Source organism: Petaurus breviceps, unplaced genomic scaffold (assembly GCF_028583685.1).
Source record: "Petaurus breviceps papuanus isolate PSGF00001 unplaced genomic scaffold, PetGlider_PUasm1.0 37, whole genome shotgun sequence".
Taxonomy (NCBI): domain Eukaryota; kingdom Metazoa; phylum Chordata; class Mammalia; order Diprotodontia; family Petauridae; genus Petaurus; species Petaurus breviceps.
In genome coordinates this window covers 40,146,754-40,158,988 of record NW_027186296.1, presented here as the reverse complement: position 1 = coordinate 40,158,988, position 12,235 = coordinate 40,146,754, and the positions used below count along the sequence as shown (strand labels likewise).

At 36.5% G+C, this 12,235-nt stretch overlaps 2 protein-coding genes across 4 annotated transcripts in view; one reads left to right on the top strand and one right to left on the bottom strand.

The window, feature by feature from the left end:
• TRIP4 (thyroid hormone receptor interactor 4) overlaps nt 1–12,235 on the top strand; it is a 374,079-nt gene that overhangs the window by 96,442 nt on the left and 265,402 nt on the right. The gene's annotated exons all lie outside the window — the stretch shown is intronic.
• The window catches only part of CSNK1G1 (casein kinase 1 gamma 1), a 292,028-nt gene that overhangs the window by 98,142 nt on the left and 181,651 nt on the right, over nt 1–12,235 (bottom strand). For all 3 annotated transcript variants that reach the window (XM_069098331.1, XM_069098330.1, XM_069098332.1), the window contains one exon: nt 10,840–10,880. In XM_069098331.1, coding sequence (XP_068954432.1) covers nt 10,840–10,880 — 41 coding nt within the window. The remainder of the gene's footprint in view (nt 1–10,839; nt 10,881–12,235) is intronic.

Below are 12,235 nucleotides of genomic sequence, written 5' to 3'. Positions count from 1 at the left end.
AAACTATAAATATTAACGTTAAAAAAAAAGAAAATGCTATCTGCCTCCAGATATCATCTGAACAGAGACTGAAGCATACTATTTTTTCTCTTTCTTTTTTCCTTTCTTTTTCTTTCTTTCTGAGCATTCTTGCAAAAAAAAAGACTAATATGGAAATGCTTTAAATGACTGCACATTTGCACATGCATAACCTATAACAGATTACTTGTCATCTCAGGGAGGGGAAAAGAAAGGAAAAGAGAGATAGAATATGAAACTCAAAATTTTTTTTTAAAAATGAATGTTAATTGTTTTTACGTGTAATTGGGGAAAAAATAAAATATTTAAAACTTTAAAAACAATAACAACAAATACATGGAGACAAAAGATGGAATGTTATATTTGGCAAAAGGTAAATAGTCTAATTTGTCTGGAATAGACTGTGACAGGAAAACAATATGGAGTAAGGTTGAAAAGGTAAACTAGAACTTAAACAGAAAGCCAAGATATTTGTTTTTTATCTTAGGACACACAGTGAGCTACTGAAGGGCTTTGTTTTTGAAGCAGAAAAGTGACATGGTCAACCTATGCCTTAGAAGACATGACTGTTTAAAAATTTTTATTAGATGCCATTTATTAGCATCCATTTTCAAGAAAGAACACTGGCTCATGAATCATGCAAAATATATCTTCACAATCATTACTAATAGTATACCATCTTTGGCCAAAATCTGTCATCTTCAAAAATTACAATAAGACAGAAAAATGTAAAACGTCAAATAACCAAGTAAAAAAAAAAAGCTAACATTTCTGTATTATAATAGGTAAAATGAAACAAAATAAAACACACACAAAAAAACCATTTATGTACTGTAGTTGGTAGTGTGCCAGAGTGGCTAGAGAACAAGACCCAGAGCCATTTACATGGGACTTGAAGGCATGCAAAGTACTTTACATATATTATCTGACACTCATTACAACCTTGTGATATATACATATATATATATATATACATATGGTTTTACAGCAACCAACTTTCTTAACAGTTTTCTGTTATCATAAAAGGGTTGCTATTAATATTTTAGCATATATGATATCTTTTAGTTTTTGACCTCCTTGAAGTATATGCTCACTATTAGGATTCCTGGGGCAAACAGTTTCTTGAAAAATTTCAAGTTGTTTTATGGAGCAGCAGAAGTGATTCACAGGTCTTTCACTGCCCTTCCACCACTATTCCCATTTTAATCATTTTTGCTAATGTAATATAAAATATTAGATGTGTTTTAGTTTGCATTTCTCTTATTGTTAGTGATTTGAGGCTTTAAAAATATGGTTGTTATATGCTAACAGTGCTTTTAAAAACTATTCATATGCTTTGACCAATTATTAGGGAATTACTCAGTTTCATATTTTCATATATAACTCAGTTATAATATTTTTTGGGGAAGATACATGTGCAGAATTTGTTCCTCATTGGGCAGATTCTCTCATTATTCTAGTTGCATTCATTTTGTTCCTGAATTTTAAAATTTTATATAATTGAGTTACCTAATTTTTCTTTACTCATCTCCCTTAACCCTTTGGTTATTTAGTCATTTTTCAGTCGTGTCCAACTCTCTAAGACCCCATTGGGGGTTTTCCTGGCAAAGATAATGGAATGGTTTGCCATTTCCTTCTCCAGCTCATCCAACAGATGAAGAAACTGAGGCAATCAGAGTAAAGCAACTTGCCCAGGGTCACAGAGCTAATAAGGGTCTGAGGCTGGATTTGAACTCAGGAAGTTGAATCTTCCTCATTCCAGGCCTGGCATTTCATGCACTGCACCACCTACGTGCCCCTAACCCTAATGCCCCAATTTGTTTAGCAGCTAGGTAGTGCGATAAATAGGGCACTGGACTTAAGAGTTGGGAAACCTGAGTCCAAATCTGGACTCATACACTGTATGACTGTGGATAAGTCACTTAATCTGTATGCCCCAATTTCCTTATCTATAAAAAGGAGATTATAACTGCACCTACTTCCTAGGGTTGCTGTGAGGACAAAGAGATAATATTTGCAAAGTGCTTTGCAAGCTTTAAGCACTACACAAATTCACAACAAACTCCAGAGGTTCTCTATTACATCCAGGATCAAACATAAACCCTCTATTTCACAAAGCCTTTCATAACTACCCCTCTCACCATACCTTTCTAGTCTTCTTATGCCAATCTCCCCACTACTCATTCTTCTATCATGTGATACTTGTAAACCGAATGTTATTCCTCACATGAGACACTTCTCCCAATGTCAAGCATTTTCAATGGTTGTTCTGCAATGCTCTCCTTCCTCATCTCTGCTTCTTGGGCTCCTTGGCTATTTTCAAGACCCAGCTAAAATTCTACCTTGTACAGCAACCCTTTCCTGATCTCCCTTAATGTTCGTGCCTTCTCTTTGTTGACCATTTCTAATCTACTCTCCATATAGCTTGCTTTTAAACACACTGTCTTCCTCATTAGCCTGTAAGTTCTATGAGAGCAGAAACTCTTTTACCTTTCTTTGCATTCCCAGCACTTAACACAGTACCTAGCACATAGTAGGTGCTTAATAAACCTTTACTGATTGACTTTTATTTCCAAAAAAAAAAGGGGCACCCACATTTTTTCTAGTTTTTTGTTACCACAAAAATTCTGCTATCAATAACTTGTGTATGGAATTTAAACTTTCTTTTCTATAGAAGCTTATATTCTAGTGGAATAACACCTGAAATTCATAAAGTCCTTTTACGTTTGCAAAAAAGTATACATTTATTATCTCTTCTGAACTTCATAACAACCTTCTGAAAAAGGTGTTTTATTTTCCTCATTTTATATCTCTTCATCAATCTCTTTAACTCCTTTGACATACACTCTCACTTCAACTGAGGCACACTGAGGGATGTTGATATCCTTGACCTCATCATCACCAAAGTGGCAACTCATATTGCAATGGAGTGACTCGGACCTAAGGGGTGAAAAAAACAATTTCTTTAATAAAAACATAACCAATAACTACCAGATAAAATCAATTCCTGAGGTTCTAAAAAGTAGTCCAAAAAGATCAAAGCAAATAAAAACCACTGGCATTGAGATTAAAAGTAGCCAGAAAGGAAGTTCTCTAGGTCTTAAGAGCTCTCCACCAAAGTTCTAAAGCTGTTTTTACATCCGTCTAGCACAAAAGGCCCCCAGCTGGGTACTGCTCTCCCACTTGGGGACAAAGTTAACTCAAACAGCCTTAGATCTTTTCTACAAAGTTCTGGTTCACAAGAGCACTGGTTGGTGTTGTGGGAGTGTTTTGCAAAGAACTCAAATCCCCCAAGCCCACCTTCTCCTAGGATCCCAGCCCACTAAAATCCCAATCTATTATGGCTTCAGGATTTAGAATCTAAATTCCTTTCTCTGACCAAAAGTACCTATCCCTTCTCTACCTCAGATTTACTTCTTCTATACTTAAATTTCATCTTCAATGAGACTTAGATACCTAGACCTAGATCCACTACTCTGACTGGATTGATCTGCTTTGGCATCAATTTCCTCCTTTCCCACTCTGTAATTCATTAGTCCAATTATACATTTCCCCCTATTCCTGAATCCCTTGCTTCCTCGTCCTACTGCCACTTTATGCTTTACAAAAACCCAATGCTACGGAACTCTCACTATTTGCCTTTTCTGATCTCACTCATGCATAGAACACCATTGAATGAAGTCACAAAACTGTGCCAACTAGGTTCACTACAAATTTAATCAAATTTCCATTGGATAGCTATCAATTTTATTCTTCCTTGAGTAATTATCATACCCCCACAGCACCAGTTTTAATCTTTTCTCTCCACTGGTTGCTAGAAAAGAACCTTCTCGACTAGTTAAGTAATAAAAAAAGACTATCCTTCAAAAAGTCTCTATTCTCTTCTTCAAAACATTAATGTAATACCATCCTTCATTTTCCCTTTACTTGTTCATTTCTGATGAAGAAATGATACCTCTTGATCCCACTACCTCCAATTTCTTCCAGAAGTTTGTCCCTCTGATCAACCTCCCTCTCTAGCCTTTAATCTCCATCTCCTCACTCCTCCCTACAAAAAATGCCAGGGTCTTCCCATCTTTGCTATCTTGGTCTTACCATTTGCTCAAGGTATTATATTATACTTTTACCTGTCACAGAATAACTCCTAGAAAAAGTTGTCTTGTCTCTACTTCCTTTCCTCCCCACTCTTCAACCGCTTGCAATTTTGTTTCTACCCCAATCCTCTATTAAGACTACTTTCTAAAAAGCTATCAATAATCTCTCAATTGTTAAATTCAAAGGTCTTTTCTCAGAGACCTCCAATTTCTTAACCCCTTAGTTCTTCCCCAGGCTATCACCTCAGCACTAGCTATACTCTCTTCCTTTCCCCATCTTGAACCTTTGGTGAACCATACCAACTCTACACTATCCTCTTTTTTTTAATCCCATACTTAAAAAACACACACACATTTTGCCCTGCCATCTCAGTTCTTGATTACTTCTACCATCCGCTGCCTCTGCTCCTACTCAAATGTTTCTGAATGAATCTGTAGAAAACTGCAAAATTGTACTGTGATCAGATCTACCACAAATATGTTACATAATCTTAACAAGACCCTCACTGAAGCAAGGCAATCCTTTTATACCTCTCCTAATTTACTCACTACCCCAATCACCACAACAGCTTTTCCAAATCTTTTCATTCGTCATTGAGCTTCCTATATATACCCTCCCTCCCCTTTCAGGTGAGAATTTTGCCTTATATTTCAATGAATAAACTGAAGCCATTTGTTGAAAAATCCCTCTTTCCTCTCCTCCTAAAATCACATCTCCCAAATGCCTTCTGTCCCCTTTCTACCTTCACTGATGTCTCACATGAAAAAGACTGTCCTTGCCAAAGAAACCTCTCTACCTGCACAAGCAATCATATCACATCCATCTTTATTAGCAGATCACCCCATCTATCATTCCAACTGTATCACTTATCTTCAATCTTTCACTGTCTACTGGCTGCAAACTTAATAATGGCTTCCTTATAGTAAAAAAACACTCACTTGATCCACTGATTCCTGCTAGCTATCCTACAATTTCTATTCTCTCTTTTGCAGCTATACACCTTGAGAAAGCAATCTATAACAGATGCCTCTGCTTCGTTGTCTTTTCTTCTCACTGTCTTAACTCCTTACAGTATGGTTTCCAACCTCAACACTCAAATAAAACTGTTTCTCCAAAGTTGTTAACAATTTCTTAACTGCCAAGACTGACATTCTTTCCTAAACCCTCATCCTTCTTGACTTATTTGGCCTCTGGCATTGTCAATTACCCTTTCCTCCTTGATTCTTTTTCTCTAGGTTTTCAAGACACTACTCTCTCTAGGCTCTCTTCCTACCAATATAACCATTGCTCTCCTTTCCTTCCTCTTCATCTGGGTCAGGCCCCATAACTCAGGGTATGCCCAAGGATCTACCCTTAGTTCTCTTATCTTCTCCCCTCTCTACTATAGTAAAATACAATTTGTTTGTTGCAGGAAGTAAAAACATTTCTTTTCAACCTCCTACCCCAATGTCCCTAACCCAAATGAGAGGAAAAGAAAAAAAACAACCAATGGTTGGATAGTCAATCAAATGTCCACATTATTATGCGTTCCTCCCTCTCTAAATCAGTTTTATTTTGCACTCTGAGTTCTTCATCTCTTTAACAGGAGCATGTTTCATCATTAGTCATCGGGAATCGTGGCTGGGCATTACACTGACAAAGTGTTCCTTATTCTTTCAAAGTTGTTTACTTTTAACGTATTATTATCATTATTGAAATTGTTCTCTACTGATCATGCAAGCCATGAATATTCTGAAACTCCATCATTTCTTAAACCACAATAGGATTCTATCACATTTATATGCCAACTTATTCAGCCAATCCTCACCTGATTTACACCCCTCCAGATGCCCATTCTCTGTCACCTCAAAAAGAGCAATAAATTTTTTTTTTTACATCCTTAGTTTGTTCTGCTTAGAAGTCTACCCTCTAATTCTTCCTCTCTTCTTCTTCTCTTTCCCTCCTACTTTCCTGGTGAATGAAATGTATTTCTCTACCCAACTTTATGCATGTATTCTTCCTTCCTTCCTTTGACCAGTTCAGATGAAAGTGAGATTCATCTACTTGTGTACCTGGATTATGTGAAATCATTCTCTCCTAAGCTTCTGTCTCTTCCCCACCCCAGTATATTCCTCTTCTCCTCTCTTTCTATTCTTTCAAGATCATCAAGACATAAAAGAACCACTATTAGGTCTTCTTTTATTACACTTCCTCCATCACCACAGATGATGGTAAGGTTCAGAGAGGGCAGAGATATCATTTCCTCATATTAGAATATAAGCAGTTTATCCTTGCTTAATTATTTATCGCTGTTCATTCATGTTTGTCTTTTTATGTTTTAACTTCTGTGTTTTAATTTCAAAGTTTCAAGCTCCAGTTTTTCCATTGAGAATGCTTGTGAAACCCTCCATTTCATTAAAGATCCATTTTTCCCCCTAAAGGAATATAGTCAGTGATTAAATTATACTTGGCTATAAGCTCTTTTCTCTTCTGGAATATCATATTCCAAGTTCTTTGCTCCTTCAGGGTGGCGGCTACTAAATCTTGTGTGACTATGATACAGTTCCTTAGTACTTGAATCTTTCTTTATGGCTAAACTCTGGATTTTAGCTATGATGTTCCTGGGAGTTTTGATTTTAGGGTTTCCTTCAGGAAGTGATTTTATTTTCACTTTTTTCTCTGGTTCTAAGTATTCTAGGCAGTTTTAAGATTTCTTGAAATATTGATGTGTAGGATCTTGTTTTGGTCATAGCAGTCAGATGGTTTAATGATTCTTAATTTTTTCTCTCCTCAATCTTCTTTCTAGGTCAATTTTTTTTTTTTGCTATGATATAACTTACATTTCCTACATATTTAATCTTTTGGCTTTGTTTTAATATTTCTTTTTGTCTCATGGAGTCATTGACTTCTATTTGGTCCACCCTAATTTTTAAATAGTTTGTTCCCTGGTGCTAAGGTATTAATTCCCTTTCCAATTCTTTCTTCTATATTATTCCCTTTCAAATTGTTTGTTCTAGTACTCTCATTTCATTTATAAAAACTTTAAACTCTTGCTTATCTCTTCCAAGAATTCTAGTTAAGTTTGTACCCAAGCCAGTTTTCTATCTGAGGCAATGCCTGTTGATGTTTTGATGTTAGTCTCTTCTTTGATGGTTGTGTCTTGAACATCCCTGCCACCACTGTAGTTCAATATGGTGGGGGCCTTGTTTTTTTTTTCTTTTAATCTAACTCTACCAGTCTGCTTCCTGACTTTGAACTTGAAGCTAGGACTGGGCTCTGCTGCATTTAGGAAGGAAAGATTGGGGCTGGTCCTGTTGCTGCTTTCTTGGATTATTAATGAGTGCTGTGCTATTCTAGGATCTCACAAAAAGACTGGGGAACTGTATGTTGCTCTTTCATATGGGATTCCTGACCTAGTTATTCATCTGCATGCTGGGTTTGATGCTAGAAGTGAGACTATTCTGAGTCTAGGGTCTGAGCCACACTGCTGCTGCTGGCTTTTCTGCTTCCTCCTTTCTAAATACACTGCCCAGGGCCTTCCTAACAAGAATACCATCCTTAAGCAGAGGGCTTCTTTTCAATACACTATAGATTACTGACCTGTAATTTTATAGTAGATGATAAAACTGCCATCTGGCATCCAGTGTGTCTTTACTCTATCTCCCAACTCCAGGCATTTTCTATGGCTCTCCTCCATTCGTGGAATGTTCTCCCTCATCTCTACCTCCTGGTTTCCTTCAGGCCTCAGCTAAAATTTTACCTTCTGCAGGAAGCCTTTCCAGATTCCCCTTAATGCTAGAGATTTTCCTCTGTTGATTATCTCCAATTTATCCTATATATAGCTTGTCTGTAATAGATGTTTGCATGTTGTCTACCCTATTAGACTCTGAGTTCCATGAGAACAGGGACTGTCTTTTACCATTTTGTGTATACTATGGCCTGGAACATAGTAGGTCATATCAAATATTTGCTGATTTATTTACTGAATGACTGGTTGTATCCTTTGGTAAGAGGAAAGCACCTTGAGGAGAAGAATATATTCATTTTTGTCTGTTTCCTCAGTACCCAGCACAGTGCCTCATACATATAAGTGTTCATATTTGCTGAATGAAAATTGATAAGAGAATCTTAAATTTGCAATGGATTTCATGTAATCAAAGCTATACCTAAATTAGGATCCCCCTAGAAGAGCAGCTAGGTGGCCCAGTAAATAGAGCACCGGCTCTGGAGTCAGGAGGACCTGAGTTCCAATCTGGCCTCAGACACTTACGAGCAATATGACTTTGGGCAAGTCACTTAGCCCTAATTGCCCTGCCCTATCCTCTCGAAAAAGAAAAAAAAAAGAATCCCCCTCGAACATCTAGCTTCATTTAAGGAAAATCATCCTGACAATTAATCCTAAAGTAGAACTGAATTGCCTCAATAAATAATAGAGCTTCATATAAAATCTAGATGACCACTCTGTATTATTTTGTATGGGGATTCTTGTACAGATATAAGTCATATTATATGACCTGGAGAATCCCGTCTAACTTTGATATTCTGCCATTATATGGAAGGTGATTTTTACAACTATATAGAACAAAGACTGAAAATGAAAGAGATTGGAAGCAGAGAGCTTAATCAGGAGTCTATTAAATAGTCTGACTCACTACAAAATACATTCAAGTCAAAATCAAATTCCTGTACACAAAAGAATTCTTTTGGTACTTTGCAGAATGTTGTATTGGAATTTGGCCTAAATATACATTATTCTGTTCTCATCCCCTTTTATCCACCAGCTCACAATTATAATAAAAAAAAAAAAGTTTGCTCCCAAAATGTTACATAGTTTATTATTGAAAGCATCTCTGAAAACTGTCAGTAATTTCCATGCCTCTCCTGCCCCTCTCTACCTCCCACTCTCCTGGTCACGTGTTAGTAAGAAACTAAGCAGAGCAAAGTGTAATTCAGTGAGGACAAATCAAAAACAGGATTCAAATATCTCAAGAATCCTGTTCTGGTCCCACTCACTTTCAGCCATCAATTCCTTCATTTTTCTAATAAAGCTTATAGCTTCCTGAAAGAGCAAGGAAAATATGTTAGACCTTGTAGGGGACAGTTTCATAAAACTAATAGTTATAAACTACTTTATCCAGTTTTCTACTGATCAATCTTAAAAATTAAGGAAATAATCTCTAAAACTGTAGCTCCAATGTAGTTCTTTGACTTTTAATCAGGTGACTTGCATTGGTTTCCTTCCTGTACCACTTAACTAGCTGTGTGAAATTTGTTAACTGACTTACACTCTCTGGCCCCTTCACCTTAAAATGGGGATATAACTATACCACTTATTCTGAAAGGTTACTAGAAAGATCAAATAAAATGTGTAACAAACTTTGTAAATTATAATAGCTTATAAAAATATAAGCTATTAAAATGTTTATCACCTTTAGGTAACTGGACTTTATTGTACCTTCAGATTTTCCTAGGCAAATATAAATAGTGACACCTTACTGTTTGAAGACCATGGATAAAAATATTTAAATTGTTTTATAAAGAGAAGAACAGAAAGGATAAAATATCTTTCCTAAGACTGTTCAGGAGTGGATATGCTTAAATTATTAAAGAAAAATGTGAAGTGAAGGTCTTGTATTTAATTGCACCTTACCAGAGAGGAATCAGAATCAATGAGGAGATAGATTTTTACCTTGTGCTTTTGAGGAAAAACTTCTAAAGTCTTGAGGGTGGAGCTCCACCTTATTAAGTAGTGAATGCCTTGCAATGGAGGTATTAAGGAGAGACTGAATAAACTTTTGCTAGACTAGATTACTTCTAAAAATCCCATTAACAGAGATTTTATCAATGTATAAAGTCTCCTTAGGCTTTTACTTTATCTAAGGAAGTGTGTCTGTTCTCAAGCTTTTAAAGGAGCTGACAGATTTTGGCCAAAATTAGTTCAAAGCTGGATACTATAACAATGTGTTTTATGGATCATTTTATCACCTTGAAACAAAACAGCAACTAATCCATTGACTGGGAAATGTCTAAAGAAATCCTGATCCATGAGTGTAATGGAATATTACTGTGCTAAAAGAAAAAAAGGGTCAGCTAGGTGGGACAGTCAGGAAGACTCCTTTTCTTATTAGATCTGGCTTCAGACATTTACTAGCTGAGTGAGGGCAAGTCACTTAACCCTGTTTGCCTCAGTTTCTCCATCTGTGAAATGTGCTGGAGAAGGAAATGGCAAACCATTTAGTTATCTTTGCCAAGAAAACTTCAAATGGGGACACAAAGAATAGAATACAACTGAAACAACTAAAACAACAACAACAAAAGAAACAGGGAACATGAAGAATACAGAAATGCACAGAAAAACTTACGTGATGTGACAGAGTAAGAACAGCCAAGAAAACAATATATACAATGACAAGATCAATGTAATAGGAAAGAACAACCACCACAAAACAACTGAAAGTGGATGTTGCAGAATTACAAATAACAAGAATGGCCCCAAAGAAGATATGAGAAAACACTACTCCAAACTCATTTGCAGAAATCAAAAATGCACAGATGTGAAACCCTGTACATATTTTAAGACTTTTTAATGTATTGACAAGTGTTGCTGGGTTTTTTCCCCCTCCTCTCCATTTTCTCAAGGGAGAAGAAAACCTTCATTAGTCATTATTTTTGCTACTGCATTAAGCTGTAAACATGTATAAAAGGTAAAATCAAAATAAAATTAGCACAAATATAGATTTTACTTACCAGTTTGATCGCTACATATTCATTGGTGTAGAGATTTTTACCTATGGAAAAAGTAGAGCATGTAGGTTTTAGCGATATTTGTTATAAGAAACAAATTTATGATGTCATGAGAAAGATCACATTCCTAACGAAAATCAAGATATATTGAGAATGATTTACAAATTAAAAGTCACACAGATCTAGTCATGTTATAACAAAAATAGCTAGGGAATTTTAAGTTAAACTTGAATTTTGTCTTGTTTTCAAATACCTACTGGTTCTGTCATTCAACCTTCCTAAATACCAGAAAAAAATTGTACAAACAAGAGCCATGAGGGGAAGCGGGAGAAAAAGGGAATAAATGAGTAGACCAAAGTACATAAATTTGAAACATTCACAAGTTTAAGTCACAGAATCACAGGATTTCAGAGTTTGAAGGAACCTCAGGGATCAAACCCAGGTCAAACTATAAATGAACAAGTTTTTACTGGCAGTTAACTCAGACAAACCATCTTCCCTTTAAAATAAGGACAAAAAGAAAGTACAATAAAATTCATTTATTCAATCAACAGATCTACATTTCCCCTGGAAATCTTGTGATTCTTGCAGCTTCAGCTATTACATTTATATTAATGACTCCTAATGCTGAATTTCATTCCCTTTAACCCTTGATAGATTATATCCAACTGGATATCAAGGTGAGCTAACCTTCAACTCTTTCCCACCTATACTGGCTCTTCTTTCTACCTCCCTCATTTCCATAAACTTGGAGCAATCTTTGGATACAGGAAGATCAGCCAAAATGGTTTCAACAATTTTTCTTACAAAGACTAGGAAAAATAACTAGACTGAGTGCTGATGGGGAAAACCAAGGAAAAATCACAGTAAGTCATTTTGCCAGCCTAGGAAGGTAAAAAGAGGCCTACAGACATTGGGAACTGGATTCAGGCTGAAAAGCTCTGGGTGGTGCCTTCCAGGCATGGAAACCTGTGATTATACATTAAAGTCATTCTAAATCCTGAGACTTAGGCTAGGCAAGAAGCAGAAACATAAACAGACAGCCAGTGTGGGTTTCAGATCCTAAAGCAGAGCCTTAGATCAGCCCACAGTTCAGTCTGAAGTCTGCAGCTCAATAACCCTGCACTGATCTGAACCTACAAGGAATTCAGACCAAAGGAGAAACTGCAGATCTGTTGTTCTGGACCTCTTTCAGCTAGCAGACAGAATGTGGTGCCAGCAGCAGCCTATTGTTGCTCCAACCAAGGGCAAACTCACTGTTGTGATGCTCAAACCCAAACTCAGACAGGAGCTTGCAAAGTCCAGGCCAAAAAGGCAAGCAAGCTTCCTCCTGAATCAAGGAGCTCTGAGCACACTGAAAAGCTGGCAGGCCCCAACTCTGAGAAACCATGGAGAACTT